Genomic DNA, 17,680 nt, shown 5'->3' with positions numbered 1-17,680 from the left:
ACCCTGTATTTTTCTTTATTATTCCACAGATCCAGGAATGAGTTTACCCACAGATCTGCAGTTTGAGAGAGTAAGAAAAAGGAAAAAAAAAAATCCTTATCGTGGATGGAAAGTCTGACAAAAAATATTGTTCTGAAGGTTTAGCTGGGATGTATAAGGGTATTCTGGATGTGTCTCAGTCAAACAGGGATATTTTGTTCCAACCCTCTGCTATACACTGGCATCATGGCACTAAGTTTAATATCATTCTATCAGTTTACACTACCTAATCATCCCTGCCAAATGTTTAACAAATGCCTGGAAGCATTGCGCACTCTCCCACACACACAAGTACATCACTCTCTCTCTTGATTTTCTCTTTCTAACAAAATCTCATAATTTTTCTTCCTGTAAGTCTCTGCATTTACTTCTTTTCCTTCCTATGTCACACAGAGATGTTTATCCTTAAAATTATTCCCCACTTATGCTAGTTCATATTCTTTTTAAAATTTCTATATGAATCAATGTTTGTCTCTTTTCACTGCTTTTTTCATATTACTTTTAATGGGTTTTATTCAGTGTGTGTTTCTTGTAGTCCACTACTGGTTTGTTTTAATGTCATTCTCATGCTTACAATCTTCTGTTTCTAGCTGTTTCTTTGCTATGTACAAGTATGACAGTTAAGTGAAGCAATTTTGCTTTCACAGCATAGATACTGGCCAATGAGATCAGTATATTGCAATAGGGCTGATTGGAAGCTTTCTACAAAGAGGACAAAATTCATTCATCAGTAGTAATAGCAATTGTGAATTAGTTTTATATGTCACTCTTCCTCTTTATCATATATCTATACACCCATGTAAACTTGTTCCTCCAAGTATAGCTCCAAATTAAACTGAATTCCAGGATATGACATGAGAATAGGTGGGAAAAACCTATCCTTATTACTTACTTATCAAGAAACAGTGAAGAAATACAAAGAAAATGTTGATATACTAATGGTCCATCAAAGAATTGTTTCATATTCCCTGGCTTTTTTTAAATGGATGGAAGTTTTTCTACCAGGGTCAACAGCATGAGGACTACATCCCTTTATTTTTCCCCTTACCCACACTTGACTCTTATACTCTCACTTAATGCTTGGCTATCTGAGTTCCTAACAGACTTGAAAAAATTTATATTCACCAAACCCCTATGATATAGGGAAAGTGCCACTATTCACATCTCACCCAAATCAGTTTTCTTTATGCTAGAGTTGCCTAAATGCAGTCTAGTTACTGAGGTACTGACTTGCTCTTGGGAAATACAGAAAACATAACTAGAGAGATTTAGTTGTTGGTGGGTTAGGATGTTGCCTGGATATTTGCTCTGCCAAGGTAGAAAAACTGTGTTGCTGACTGAGCTATCTCAACTAGATGAAATTAGGAAGGACAAATTCAAACCTGCTTTACCTCCTGCTACCAGAGAAAGTATGTGTCTGAGATATCACACAGGCACCTATTCAATCCAGGTGCAGGACTATTCTCAGTCTCCTTATGTATCTTTTCCCCTCTATTTTTTTCTCTAGAAATTTCCTTGCTAACCAGCACTATTAGAATAGTATACCAATGTGATTCTGAAACAACGCTACTTGTAAATTCAAGTAAGTGAGTCCAGGTAAATGCTGTTACCTTTCAAAATATTTTCTTTAATGAGAACAGCTTTTGGTAAGAATGTTTTTATGGTAAACCTATTTCGTTACATGTAAGGAGACAGACACAGAGAATATCCCATGACGAATACTTTATAGTGAGCCTGTGGTTCATGATACGTCAATTACACCTGAACAGTGGGTAATTGGGCACTTGGAGCTGGAGATCATCAACCAAAAATTCTGGGACTGGTAGACAAGTATACACATTTGATCTCTTGTATTCTGTATCATTTTTAATCTTTCTTGAATTATCTCTTAAAAAGGCACAGTCATGGTTCATATTGCCATTGCACAGGGATATGATGATTTGTCTTCAGTAAAATACACTGACATGAATGTAAAAAGTAAACATTCTCTGCTAGAATTATTCTCTAACTCATATGCACATTATTTGACTGTTTGGATGCTCTATAAGGCTGAGAAAGGCTCATCTAAATAGCAAAGAGGAAGACTAAAGGCAGAGTAAATTCCATTACTTACCCCTATTGTTCCAAAACTTTCAGGCTTTCTTCTAATTTTTTTCTTGCAAAGGTGTCTCCATAACCATTTGATCAGATACCACAGAGACTTTGGGCTTGGTATGACATTAAAAGGAGTGGGCAGAGTTCCTCCTTCTTCAAAGTAACTCATCCAGAGCTTTGTTCGAGCAAACTTCCACTCAATGTCTGCATGATCCTGCACACCAGAAACACAACATCAACGTAGATATTGCTGTAAAGAGGTAAAACAAGCCTCTACAAAAATCTGAAAAACTAAAACTAGAATAACCCTGAAATACTAATGAATTGTCTTGATAAAATACTGCCATCTTCTTTGACATAAGGTCTTTAACGCAAAGCAAAGCTAAGCTGCTTTACAACGAGATGCTTGGTATGTAAAGTATATATCTGCTTATAAGCATTTCTTTCCCTGTTATGAGCATTTAAATTATTAAAAGTCTCTCAGAAAAAACTGAAAGGGTAATTACCAGCAGAAAAATACTACATTTCTGGAACAAATGTTTTATTATAAAAGCAACACACCATTATTCCACATAGATCAGTCTAATTACACTGCTCTGCAGCAGCTTCAACAAGTCAGTAAGTTTCATGTATTTTCTTAGTAATTGTCAGCACCGGAAATTCGCAAGTAAGTTATCCGACAAATCATGAGGCTACTAAAACTGCTAAGGCAAGTATCTTTTTTTTCCTTCTACTTCAGAATTCTATATTGGGAATAGGTTGTGGGATGTTTTTATAACTTTTATTTGAAATTTTATTTCTTTTGGATTCTATATAGTATTATATAATTCTGAAAAGTTTGGAAAAATCAAAACTAAAGTCCATGGAAATATTTCTAAATCCTAGCAGCTGAATAAAAAGTTTAAATCACTAACACTGGATTTGGGTAACAAACACAGTAGCCAGGTCTAGCCCTAGGCATACAGTAATCAACATAGAAATTTAGAAGTTGTCGTACCAAAAGTATACTACCTGCAGTCCAAGTTTTGGTGAATGGTACTGTGTTGTGATATTGTGCACAAGACATTGCCAACAAGTGTTATAAAAATACAGATAGTCAGTATTTCTTTTTGAAAAACTTGTAATTTCCAAATTAGAAAAAAAAGGCACATTTTAAAATCTTAAGACTAAAGCTTTCTTTTATTTGTTTGCTTTTGGCATGATCATATTTGAATTATCATATGATGAATCAGTGTTTATTTCCCACAGTCTCCTTAGTAGACAGTTGAGAAATAAAAATGAGCAAATAGCTCTGACAAGGATAAAGATAGTTTTCATTAAAGGAGAAAACAGGACATGGTTGAACGAGAAGACATGACATTTTGATGAATTGCTAATGGGTCCAAAATTGTCCATGGCACATGGGCATCCAATTTCTGTTAACTGTATATTCATGTATATTCATGCCAGATAAAAATAAAAAAATAACAGTCTTTCAAATGCTAACAAATATAAAGCAGAGACAGAACAATCTTGGGCAGTCTCTTTTTCAGAAGAGGTCTTGTACAGTGCAGCTTGGGCAGGGCTGAAGTCCATCATTTGCCAGAAGCATCAGCACACCCTTCCCAACCCAAAGCTGGTTTCTTCATAAGGGTCACCTCTTTCCTATTCAGTGTTGTGAGGAAATTCCTCTCTACCCAGTCCAGCTTGGGTCTGGTTTCTGCATCCTTCCAAAAAAGTCCAAAAGAACTAGAACAAATCAGAAAATTTGTCCCAATGTCCTGTCTGTAAAATGTTTTACTGCCAGAAAAACAGGATCTAGGAACAGAGAGAAGGCATATATTGTAAATGATCTAATAAGGAACAACTTACAGCAATAAGTTGGTAAGAATTATTCATCATGGCTATTAGCATGTTGAGTAGAACAACCAGAGATATTACATTATAGGTACCAAACATGGTGGCCCCAACAAATTCAGTAAATTCATGCCTTGCTTTCACATTGGTCACATAGAGATTGATGAGTCCAAATATAGACCAGAATAATGACTGCAGCGTTTCAAATAATCTGAAAAACAAAACCCAAAAGGAATAGCTGTATAATAAAACACATTTAGTTTTCAGATTGTTCAGTTTTTTGCAAAACACACAAAAGTCCTTGACTTGACTGAGGTGAATGATGCTTACCACAGTATAGCCAACATAGATGGAATACCTTTCTAGCAAAACAACAGCTTAATGTTTCATATCTGAACCTCTAGATATATAATACAGAATCTAGAAATTAGCCTGTCGTCAAAACACTGATTTTTTCCATACTTCAGAGGGATAAATATAGTTTTAGAGATCTTATGATGGACATCTTCCTTTGAAGCATTTTGACCCTTTGCCTTGGCTGAAGGGGGTAAAATAAGGATCCAAAAGTTACTCAATGTTTGTGTTTCACCAGGTTGTTGAAGAAGTCTGGTATCCTCATACCTAGTCAGTTTATGCAATATTGGTTTGTGTTGAGAGCCACTAAGATAAAAGGAGTTGTATAATTAGAAGGACATTAGTATCATTAGCATATGTTTTGTTTTGCAAAGAAGGGAGACAGAAAAAAGACAAGCATGCTGTTCCCAAAATAAACGTTCTTTTATAATTAAACTATATGATATTCCCTTAGGGAAGTTTAGGACAATGGCTAGGAAGCTAGTAACAATGATGAACTTTTGAAAATAATCCTCTTTGGAAAATAATCCTAGATAGGTTGAAAAATTTTCACTTTTGTGCAATATTCAGCTACACTATAGTGTTATAAGCATGGCCCTAGTGATGCTCTTTGCTTCTCAAAAGCTTGGAGCAAAATTTTCTGCATATCTAGGCCCGTATCTTGAGATTAACTGGAGTGAATCTTCCCTGTGGCCTCTCTCCTGCTCCTTCACCCCAACACCAGAAGCAGGTTACCCACAGAGGATGTGTGGACCACCAGTGCTATCCCTACTGCACCTAGAGCAGGGAGGCTGCTGAACTGCAGGGACTCAAGGGACTCATATCACCCTGCATCCCACACTCTGGGATGTACTGTCCAGAGATGGACAAAATGTAACCCTTTGGTCTCCTTCCCACCATATGGTATCATCTGTGAAATGTTTCCATGCGACCTAGTACAGCTCTATCCTAGAGAGAGAACCTGAGAGGGCAGGTCCTGAATCTCTGCTCCTGTAACATGGTGTATCTGAGTGGTAAAGTACAGCTCTGGAGCCTCTTGTATGGTTTACACTTGTCTGAGCACTAATTGAACAACCCAATTCTACCTCCCCCACAATTGCTGAAAAAGCTCATCACAGTTTACCTTGGCACCATCTTCTGACACTACTACCAGTAGGCCCTGCTATTTCCCAAATTAATAATATTGCTTCCCTCAAAGTTGAGCTCTGAAAAATTTCCCTGTGCTTTTCTGTTCAGATCACATAAAATTTAGACCTGCATAGATGTTATTAATATGCAAGATAAATATGCTGCACCTGAGAAAACACAGTTGATTAATATGACATAAAAGCTGCTATTTTTATAAAATTATCTACCTTGAGAAGCAAGCTATTGGTAATAATTTTATTTTAAAAACAGCCTAGATACACAGAAGTAAGTAGGGAACAGACATTTATAGCAGGAGTTTGATTCAGGCTGGAAGTTGAAAGACAAGATAGAGAAGTGTTAATTTGGTAATATTTTGGTACTATAGATGAACTAAAAACCAGAATGAGTAAAATTGATTTAAAGTAAAAGAAAAATTATTTATAACAAAAATTAGAATAGAAATTTGATTGTGTGTAGGGTCAGTAGAAGGTTGGACTGCATGTTCCTTTCCTGCCTCAGTTTATCACATTTACAAGAAATCTTCATGTTAGACAGCAGACTTATTTAATGCTCACATGTAGACACGGAAGAAATGCAGAGTTACAGCTGCCTGGATAAGTAACCTCTGATCTGGTGACTTTAATTCTAAATATGTACCTTCTACTCTCATATATCTTCCTCTTACCTTCATTTTACCTTTTATCTTTTGAGATATCTTGAATTGTATGGACTTTACTGTGGTATGGGGTGAAGTTATTACAGAGTAATGTAGTGTTAATTTTTTTTTTAATTAGGGTAATATTAAATGTGGTTGTCAGGACACCAGTGTAATACCAATAGAAAAGGGAGCCTCTTTCCTGTAAACCACATCAAAATGATTAAAATATTTGAGGCAGAAGGGAAGGATAGAAATAGATCAGACACTTACGTTGAAAATGCATTATTCTGCTTTTCACATCGTATTCCTTTGCAGTTGCCAGGTTCATTTGTCTCATAGTAAAAGTACAGCTGGTTCAATCCATTTGCAAAAGCTAGCAGCACAAGGCAGTATATGAAGAGAAACTTCAAAATGTCCAGCAACATTCTTCCTAGAGATATCTGCAGAGGTCCCAGGTGAGAATTTGCAGTGAATAACGAGATCAAGCGCAGGGAGCTAAAGATGTTTGCGATTGCAAACAGGGCCTCAGCCACCAGGGTTGGATGCCACATGTCCCAGCTCTCCCGTGGAACTAACCCACTATACTGAAAACAAGCAGAAGGGAAGAAATCACTCCTCTATTTTTATGCATAAACAAATATGCCAGTTTCTTTATAAGCTGTTCAGTTAATTTGCAGATATTACAATAAATTTTTACAGTAACAAAAGCAAGTCTAAAAATTCTGACAGAACAAAAGGAACAGTTCTGAACACCTGCATTTTTAGAATTATAGAAACTTTCAGCTGTAATATCAGGTAAATGATTTCTTTGAAGAACAGTGCAGAGCTGACAATTATGGATAGAAACCCACAAAAAATTTGGCAAGTAGGAAGAAAGCATTCAATCAAGGAATAAGTATATCACTTAATCACTAATACTAGACCAATGATGAAAAAGCTGCTTATTAATGAACCATGGCAAACTGCTTGTGTGCCTCATTATCAAAGAGTCTGATCCCTGGAACTGTGACTCTTTCCTGTTCCAGCTCTACCAAAAATTTCTTGCAGATGAAAGATATTACTTTGAACTGAGGCTTAACTACTGTTGCAGACTCATTATTATTTATTTCATCTCAATAATCTGTTTTATGGGACATATCAGAGGACAGAATTATGCTATGAAGCACTCTAAAAAGAAGGGATAATATAATATAAAGCCCCTTTCAAAGAGGGACTATGGTGTAGTCTGTATTTACCTACTCTAGGCCACACAGATGCATCCTTCAAAGCTGCTGTGCATGCTCGCAGCAGTAAGGAAAGGGACTCTGTGTCACTGGGGCAAGATGAGACAACACAGGCACCACAGCATTTCAACACCACACTCATCCTCCAAAGAAGGTGACCACTCTCAGAGTGGTTCAAGACCACCTGAGGAACTTGAACATACATAAGTCTATGGGACCTGATGAGATGCATCCCAGAATCCTAAAGAACCTGGCTGATGTAGTTTCCAAGTCACTCTCCATGATATTTTAAAAGTCATGGTAGTCAGGTGAAGTCCCTGGTAACTGGAAAGAGGGAAATATTGCACCCACTTTTAAAAATGGGAGAAAGGAAGACCCTGGGAGCAACAAACCTGTCAGCCTCATCTCTGTGCCAGGGAAGGTCATCGAACAGATCCTCCTAGAAGCTCTGCTAAGGTACCTGGAGGACAGGAAGGTGATTCAAGACAACCATCACAGTTTCACCAAGGGTAAGTTCTGCTTAACTAATCTAGTGGCCTTCTACAATGGAGTGCCTACATCAGTGGACAAAGGAAGGGCTACAGATGTCATCTATCTTTTGTTCTTTGACACTGTCCCCTGCAACATCCTTTCTTTCTAAATTGGAGAGAGATGGATTTGGTGTGTGAACTTTTTGGTGGATAAAGAATTGGCTGAATGGTTGCATCCGCAGAGAACTGGACAGCAGCTCGATGTCCAAATGGAGATCAGTGACAAGTAGCGTCCCTCAGGGATTTGTGTTGGGACCAGTACTGTTTAATATCTTTATCAATGACATAGACAGAGGGATTGAGGGCACCCTCAGCAAATCTGCAGATGACACTAAGCTGAGTGGTGCAGTTGACGTGTCAAAAGGAGACAGCATGCCATTCAGAGGGATGTGAACAAGCTCAAGAAGTGGGCCAAGGAAATCACATGAGGTTTAACAAGACTAAGTGTAAAGTCCTGTACCAGGGTTGGGGAAGTCCAGTACCAATACAGGCTGAGGAATGAAGGGACTGTGAGTAGATGGAGTTAGAGTACTGGTGGATGAAAAGCTGGATGTGAACCAGCATCATGTGCTCACAGCTCAGAAAGTGTTCTGGGCTACAAGAAGTTCTGTCAGCAGGTCCAGGGAGGTGGTCTGGTACTCTCTGGTGAGAGTAGAGGGACATCCTCTACTGCACACCTGCATCCAGCTTTGGCATCCTCAGTAAAGGAAAGACATGGGCCTATTGGAGCAAGTCCAGATGAAAATAATCAGAAAGTTGGAGCACCTCTCTTCTGAGGAAATGCTGAGAGAGTGGAGGTTGTTCAGCCTGAGAAAAGGCATCTTTTGGGAGACCTTATTGCAGCTTTCCAGTACTTCAAGAGAGCTTACAGGAAAGATGGAGACAGACTTTTTAATTGGGCCTGTAGCAATAGGACATGGGCTTATGGTTTTATACTGAAAAAGGGTAGATTCAGACCAGATGTAAGGAAGAAATTTTTTATGATGAGGGTGATGAAACACACAGGATGCCCAGCAAGGTGATAGATGCCCCATCCCTGGACACATTCAAGGTCAGGCTGGATGGGGCTCTGAGCAAGGACATTGAAGATGTCCCTGCTTATTACAGAGGCACTGGACCACATGGCCTTTAAAGGTCCCTTCCAACCCATTCTATTCTATGCATCTGTGATTCTATGATTCAAATTGTAATGGGAACTGGACATTGTTGTGGACACTGATAGTTTGCACAGTACTCCACCACACCAGGGTTTCTCTAAGTGACAGGTAGTGCCTGTGCAACTGTCCCAGTGCCCAACAGCAATCCTTGGCACAATTTCATTTACTCATATACAAGCAGCCATAGCAGCTGATAGGTCTGTGGATTTGTAGATAGGAACTGCAAAATAGGAGAACAATTGATTAAAGACTTAAGAATTATTCAGCCTCACATTTCATTCACCAGTAATATTTGTTCTCTACAGAGCAAAGAGTTAAATCTAGACCTGCTGGAGTCATAGATTGGTACTCTCTTCATTAGACTATCCTCTCCCTAATGATCATGCTGTAAAATCAAGTCTTACTGCATTTGGAATTAGAGCTTCAAGAGACATGCTCTTTTGCCTCATCCACTATTGCCCTTCAGTTCAGTTCTGATTGATTCAAGATCAGTGATGAAAAACAGGGAGAAGAAAACAGAATTTAGTTAAGAGAGACAACAGTTAAGAGATAAAACACAAAGAAAAAGCAGAAGAAAATTTTTTCCATGTTTATTGAGAAGAGAGAGCTGAAAATTTCTCAGCATGATTCCTATAATGTTTTTCTTTGAATAATATTATACAGCACAGTACCACAGATTCTCATGGTACTTTATAACCCTCATATCTGCAAACCTGCACCTATTAAATAACTAGGAACAACTGTTGGTACAAACAAAGATTAGATGCTGAACCTAAACCTGAGCATCTGAGTAGATGCTCAGACTAGGAAAAAGAACACTGGGTGTGCTGGGGGAATAAAGTAAAATAAAGAACATATTTGGAACTCAGAAGAAATGGGTGTTTTGGTAGACAATCAAAAGCATCAAACTGCAGACATATTTTAGGTGAGAGCAAGTAGTGGCAGATTCCAAGGAAGTTACAGAATAGGGGAGATAGGAGAAAACTAAGGAACCCTACTGAGAAAAACATGGAAGTACAGGAAACTGAATAAGTATAGCATAAGACATAGCAAGAGAGCAAGGATGAAGTTTAACAAATCAGATGTGGATAGCCATGTCTGTGCTCTCTGTCACCTAGTTTTACAGTCAGCAAAGAAAAATGAGAATTTCTAGAGTAGTAGGAAAGTGGATATCCCAAACAGGTCAGATGAGTTGCTCTTTTAAGTTTCTCATTTTCTCCTCATTTGTGGTTGGGGAGAGGCTGTCTTACAGCTGTAGTCTGGCTAGATGTATCTAATGTCACATTTTCTAAAAGAAATGATGCTGAGGAGAAAGGTGAGAATAAGGACTTTGTCTATGATGTCCTGGATCAAGACAAACTTGTTTGTTAAACAAAGTTTGTTAAATAAGTTTGTTTTAAAACTTGTTTGTTAAAACATTCATAAAAGATCAAATAACCTCCTATTTGTAAAAATGGAAATCAAAGGCACAACTATGTTATTTCAGTTTAACTGACTCTGCCTTTTTTGGGCCCAACTGCTTCCTGCATGTGTGGATACAATTCAAAAGGTGTCATGGTTGTAAGCAGAGAGTGATGGCTGTTATTTTAGTTTTGAAGAAACATTATGTAAGAGACTGGAAATACTTGGCAGAAAAAAAGCGAGAAAGATGAAGGCCTGAGAAATAAATTTGGAAATTATCTGTGAAATATATTAACTTTAAGAAGCCAGAAAGAAAATAATGAGGATAAGAGGGCTCTAGCAACAAAAACCTACTGATTTCACTAACTATGGTAGAGGATGCTGAAAAGAAATCTAGAAATATCAATAAAAAATCTAGAGAGCAAAGAAACTTCCATGTGAAAAGGAAAATAAAAAAGAGAAGCAAAAAGACAAGGTATACTAAAACCAGGAACAGTGATAATATGAAAAAAAAAAAAGGAAAAAGAAGAAGAAAAACTGTATCTTAAGGTCAAACAAGCCAAAACATGCAAAATTGAAGTATTTGTTCTCTCACTCATGTTTGTTGATGTTCCTTCTGTTCTATGTAGAATAAATAAATGGTTATTGTTCTAAGGAATGGAAAATGGTAAGAGCAAATATAGCAACACTGAGCTTGCTGTAAATCATGATGTTGATACTCTGCAGTCCTCTATTATTTTGTGACCCTGATGAATTTCTGTCCCCAGCTGAAATGCAAACACAACCTTTTGACATGTAACAAAGCCAACCATCACTTAATGTGATTAAATAATACCTATTATTGGCTCATTGGTGGAAGGAAATTTACATGGCACATCAGTGGAAAATTAAGAAGAGCAAAAAACAAATGGAGCAGCATATAAACTAGAGTTTTGAGGCAAATATATGATGCTTTTGCGATGTCACTCAGGGCATACAAGATAACAACTGATCCTTACCCAAAGGAATTCTAATGCAAATCTAATATCAGAACCAAATAATCAGAATCTAAATCAGAAAAAAGCTGAGTAATCACTGTTTTCACATTAAAACAAAAGACATGATCTGTAGAACTTACAAAAGCACCAAGAGAGATCAAATAAACATGTACATCAGGCTACTTGAATGTTTAATGGGCTGTTGGACCTTGGTCAAAGGTGAATGCCTTGTTTCTGATCACAAAAAGAAAAGTTACATAATATTCATTTCAGGAAAAGTATTTTAAATCCTTCCCTGAAAGGTCATATGTAAATGTGAACTCTTCCTATTTTAAAATGTACGACCCAATCTTTGCAGTCATTATGCTGAATTTCAGAGCAGCAGTAGGAAGGGGGTAGGAGGCCTTGCAGAGAGCTTTAAAATGGTAACTACGGTGAAGAATTGAGTCCATTTCTCAGGGACAGAGGGGTGTTAATCCTCCTATATAAATGGACATTTGATCTGTGAATCTGGTAAAATATCAATCAAAACCATTTTATAATGCAAATATGTAAGAAGATGTTAGCTTTTGCAGAACTGGAAGCAGAGGAGATATATAATCTTATTTACTACTGAACAAAGTAGACCTGACACAGTGATCGTTACACCAGTAAATATTGAGACAAATAATGTACCTTTAATTATTTTTCAGACTTCTTTCCCTAAATAGCAACATGTTTCTCTACTAGTTCTTCATGTCAAAGCTGAGACACATTATCAGTAATATGAACTTGCATGTAATTTCTAGTAGAATTGGAAAGAAACAGCACTAGGTCCAATGCTCAGGTTTAACAAATATTTAAGATAAAGCAAGCAGGTTCTGCATAGAAGTTGGCACTGCACCTAACTTTACACATCAGTACATAATAAATTATCTTCCAAAACCGTAAAAAGAACCATTTTTTCCTAAAGCACCATGATTTCTATCTGTAACCCTCCATCAAAACAAATGTGCTGCTTAAAATTTGTCATCTTGTACTTTCAAAAACTGTTGGACAATGCATTATTTATTATGACATTTTTATGGAGAATAAAGCATTTTCAGTGGAGATACTGGATAATTTAGTAAGACCTCACATGTTGATACACAGAGACAAAAAGCATAGCCCTTTAAAAATTATGTGATGTACTCATTTTATTTGAATACTGGCAATGAAACTGATAACTTTATCTTAGCAGTCCTCTCATCCTGAAATTAAATGCTTTGGTGTAATTTACACTATCCCATCAGTTGCTGTAAATATCCATCTACTCAAATACAGCATCAGTCAGAGAGACTTAAATAGGCAATAAACACTGTGTTTTACTCTGGGAATACTTATCACAGAGGAGAGTAGCATGAGGGCACTCATAATTTTATTCAAGGGAGCTAGTCAAAATGTTTTCTTAGGTGGCTTGAGCTGATTCATCTGAGCTTATATATTTGAATCAATAAATACAGAAAAACTGTAACTTAGGAAAACCTATCTTGCAAGGCTTAAGAAAAGAAAATTAAAGCTTTACATCAAAACATACTGGTTACATCTGGCATCCTCTCAATCTCATCTAGCATAGTGGTAATGAATTCTGTTGTAGGTATGTGAAGGAAATGTGGCTGGGTATTAAATCACACTTGTATTACTCCGTTCATTATATCATCATATGTTACAGTTGACTACCAAAACTGAGGCTTTTTAAAGGAACAAAAAGGTTTTTAGATACAACACTGAACATGGAGTAAAAAAAAAATAGCTGCCAGCACCAAAGAGTGCTTTATGCACTGTGTTGATTATCCTAGACATGTAAGCACCAATTTGGAGAGTAATGGATGCATAGATACTGTCACCTTGGAATGTGATTACCGTAAACAGAAGCTGTCTAGGAGATGAAAGGATTATAATGTCTTCTAATTAATATTATTCTAAAGTGAATAACTGGTCAATTCCAATACTTTGGCAACATCTGTTTTCAATGAACTGTTCACTTTGTTACATGGGAAAGTGAAATGACTATTTACTTCCAGTCACTTTATAAGGCATCCTTGTGTATAAAAAGGCATTTCATTAGCTTTAAATGACAGCTTTCCACATTTTGGAACACCTTCCTCTTTCAGGCAACAGCTCCAGATTTCTTTGAGTGAGACTTCCAAAAGCTTGCAGTCAGAGACCCAGCATGCCAGAAACCTTTTGTCAAAGGAGAAGTCTGGTGTGTCAACATATCCCAGGTATTTGCTCCTGACTAGCTGACATATGGACCTTTGTGAACAGACACAATAGGATAGAAATTAGAGGCTCCTAAGTTCCTCTACACTTATGGCAGGGCTGCAGCAAGAACAGCTGCTGCTTGAGGAGAGGAAGCTGTAACTAGCTACTTGATGGCTCTCTCCTTGACCCAATCAAAAGTGTCTTGGCAGAGGAGAGCCTCTCCTTCCATGCATACAGGGTAGTTGGTGGCAGGGTTCTTGAAAAAGCTGAAATATAATGCTGATACAGTGGCCAGCAAAAATGGGCTTATCTTTACTTGGATGTGATAAAAACTCTGTGACAGATGCTAAGAAATGCTTTAATTTCCTTTCAGATGTGGTTTCCTTGTGCTCAAGACCATTTTTTTGATTAAAACAGATAATTTTATGAGGAATTTCTATCATATTATGGATTCATGTTGAATGCAATACAAAATGTTCATACAACATGTTCTGTGGCTTTGGAAAGAATGGCTGTTCTGCTGGAAGATACTTCAAACAGTGAAATATAAAACTATTCAGAACAAGTCCAAGAAAAGGATGAAAAAAATGAACATACCCATCCTCAAGTGACCATTGTATCTATTTCAGTTTTACTTTTTCATGTTCCATTTATGATAAATTTTCAAAACAAATTAAAGTCTTACAGTTTAGTTCCCCCCCAATTTTGAGTAAATATGTTGCTAGTAGTCCTGTCTGAAAGTTTTGCATGGTGTGTAAATGTGTCTTAGGGGCAATAATTTCTTACTGAAAAATAATGAAATATTAATACAAAACATAATTGTATGCAAACATTATAAAACATTATTAGTAATTTTCCTTTTACAAGAAAATAACAGTATGACAGTTAATGACAAAATAACAAAAGATTGAATGAGCCAAGAAGAAAAAAGTATAAAACCCAATGTTTTCTTTGCTTTTATACTCTTTTAGCTTCTTGTCATTGCTGCAGAGGATTCAATGAGCACATCATACATCTCTTGCATTGCTAAGCCTGGGCAACTCCAAATACAGAGAAAAGACTGAAGAAGCCTCATTTCATTTATTTTAAAAATTTTGCTTATTTAAAAAAAAAAAAGTTTACCTTTGAAAATGCAACAATTTTCAAAGAGATTGTTGCTAAGTACAAGGAGTTCATTACAAAATCCATGAGGTTCCACCAATCATGAATGTAGTCCTGTAGTCCACCATCCCACATCTGTTTAATTTCACCCCAGATAAAACCTGTAAATAGAACACAATTCATTAAGCATGAATATTAAATAAAAAGGGCTGTGACTATTCTAGACACTTATTTATAGATCTAGACACTACAGATTGATTCTCCTTACATCAAGTATAAAGGGTAGGTAGATAAGTGCTCTAAAAACCAAACAAATAACCCTCCCCCCCAAAAAAAAACCCAAAAATAAACAACACACCAAAAAACTCTAACCAACCAACTAACCAAAAAAAAAAACCCAAAAACAAACAAAACCAAAAACTTCTGCTTGTACAAGGGCAATTTCTTTGGCTTTCTTCACTCTCTTTATCACGATATCTTAGAAAGTATAAAAAGGGTCTTAAAACCTGTCACCAGTGCCAACTCAGTTCTTGGCAACCAATGTAAAATAATTCAAATTAGAAAATTTATGACTGCAGGAGTCAATCCAACACGTTAATTTATTTTGATTGAAACCCACACAATGAAGAGAATTTCTATTGTTATTCTTAATCCTGAACTAAAGTCTCGCTTTTCCATATGAAAGAGTAGTGTCTTCAGCAGGATGTTTTTTATTGATACCTTCCTTTGGGACATGAAGGAATGGAAACTGCTTTCCAGGTGAGCAGAGCACACATTGTGCTAGACACAGTGAAACAGAAATATTCAGTCCCAATGGGAAATCTTGCAACTTGTTTGACATGAACTTGGTTTAACAGCTTCAGAGACAACTGTGTGCAGACTCTTTAATGCTATAAACATTAAAACCTCTCTGAAGAAGATACTCCACATTATTGTATAATATGGTGTGCTGTGGTTTAAGCTGAGCCAGCAACCAAGGCCCATGCAGCCACTTGCTCACTCCCCACCAGTCAGATCAGGAAAGAAACAGGAGGGTAAAAGCTAGATAACTCATGGGTTGAGAGAAAGAGAGTTTTAATAGGGAAAGCAAAAGCCACACACACAAGAAAAGCAAACCAGGGAATTAATTCACTGCTTTCCATGGGCAGGCAGGTGTTCAGCCATTACCAGGAAAGCAGGGACCCATCACACATAACAGTTACTTTGGAAGACAAACACCACCACTCCAAACCTTCCGTTCCTTTCTCTTCCCCCCAGCTCATCATACTGAGCATGATGTCATATGTCCATTGGTTAGTTTGGGTAACCTGTCGTGGCTGTGTCTCCTCCCAACCTCCCATGCATCCCCAGTCTCCTTGTCAGCGTGGCAGTATGAAAAGCAGAAAAGGCCTTGGCTCTGTGTAAGCACTGCTCAGCAGTAACAAAAGCATCTCCACATTATCAACCCTGCACTCAATACAAATCCAAAACACAGACCCATACCAGCCACTGTGAAGGAAATTAACTCTACCCCGGCTGAAATCAGTACATATGGTAATAAAACAACATGGAACATTTAGATGCATTTTTCATATTATTATCTACAGAGATTTTTTTAAGAACAATACCATTACAGCTTTTAATTTTTCACAGTTAATTATTTTCTTATAGGAATTTCTTACTTTCATGTTTATTAGAGGGACAAATAAGGCCAGTCTCTCACATTGATGTTGAGATACAGTTAATTCAACATGGCTTTTATACACTTGCTTATCATATGTTCTTTTAGAAAATTTTGAGCAGATTTTGTGCAGGAGCCTATAGAGTTCTATATCTCCTTAGTTAGAGCTTAATTGTCCTTGGACCTTAACATTTTGTCTTAATGGTGTTCTAGGTGACAGGATGGAAAACTTCGGATTTTTTCGCAAACATGATCCCTAAGAAGTGATACCTGATCTATTCTTGTTTGTGCCAGGTAGGTTTTTGAGTTATTATAATTTAATTTGGTAGTAGTTTGGCTTGACCTTTCTGTCTCCTGATTGCTTTCAAAAAGAAAAGTTCCCTTCCTCACCAACTTCTGCCCTCAAACCTCTGACACATGGTCCCATCTTGTTTCTGTTCATCATCACAGTAACCACAAAGCCTCAGGGGTATCTCAATCATCTGACTGATCCAGTAACTTTTATCTTCATAGGATTCATTTTCAGCCATGCCACATCACCATTTCAGCATTCTGCAGATCTGGGGCAACACATTCTGCGAAAGGACCATGCTGGGAACATGTGGACAGAAATATGGGATATACTAATTTTACTGTCTACAACAGCCTAGACAGGTTGACTGCAACTCTAGCTATAGTTTAGCAGATAAAACTAATACACAAAATATAGCACTGTTATGAAGCTAACACTTATTTTCAAGCTGCAATCCTGATGCATCACGGTGAGAAAACAGATGAATACGATTGCATGGCAGGAGTCAATATCCACTGTATAATGCTACGCTGCTGCTGTTAACTGCCCAAGTGCCATCACAAAGGGAACACACCTTCACAGGGCTACTAGGCAGGCTCCTATATGCCTGCCCGTTTCAGCCTGTGAAATGACTTAACCACTTACTCTTCAAAGACTTGGTCACTCATGACCCATGTATGTAAGTATGAACATGGTGACAGCAGCTCTAGCTCCTCCTTCTCTCCACAGTCCCCTCCAACCTTCACCATGCAGGCCATGAACTTACAAATGTCCCTGCTTGTGCTTCTACTACCTTTCACGTATAACATGTTAAGCACTGTTAGGTCATAAAAGCAGCTGGTTTGTGGGCTGCAATATATCCTTAACATTTCAGACACTGCTCTAAATCACCCCTGCCTCACCTGCAGAATAGCACACACAAATCACTGCTCTGCTCAGGAGGCGACCTGGCTCAAGGCTCAGAGAAGATCTGGAGCTGAAGGCTGTCTAATACAGATACAGCCCCT

The 17,680-nt window shown here is 37.5% G+C and overlaps 1 protein-coding gene across 3 annotated transcripts in view; it reads right to left on the bottom strand.

Annotated features, from left to right (window-relative positions):
• TRPC4 (transient receptor potential cation channel subfamily C member 4) overlaps positions 1-17,680 on the bottom strand; it is a 134,318-nt gene that overhangs the window by 10,723 nt on the left and 105,915 nt on the right. For all 3 annotated transcript variants that reach the window (XM_064645848.1, XM_064645849.1, XM_064645850.1), the window contains 4 exons: positions 14,743-14,882; positions 6,380-6,693; positions 3,985-4,180; positions 2,153-2,347 (listed from right to left, as the gene is read on the bottom strand). In XM_064645848.1, coding sequence (XP_064501918.1) covers positions 2,153-2,347; positions 3,985-4,180; positions 6,380-6,693; positions 14,743-14,882 — 845 coding nt within the window. The remainder of the gene's footprint in view (positions 1-2,152; positions 2,348-3,984; positions 4,181-6,379; positions 6,694-14,742; positions 14,883-17,680) is intronic.

The sequence above is a fragment of the Pseudopipra pipra genome, chromosome 2 (assembly GCF_036250125.1).
Source record: "Pseudopipra pipra isolate bDixPip1 chromosome 2, bDixPip1.hap1, whole genome shotgun sequence".
Classification (NCBI taxonomy): Eukaryota; Metazoa; Chordata; class Aves; order Passeriformes; family Pipridae; genus Pseudopipra; species Pseudopipra pipra.
This window is presented reverse-complemented; position numbering and strand designations above follow the sequence as displayed.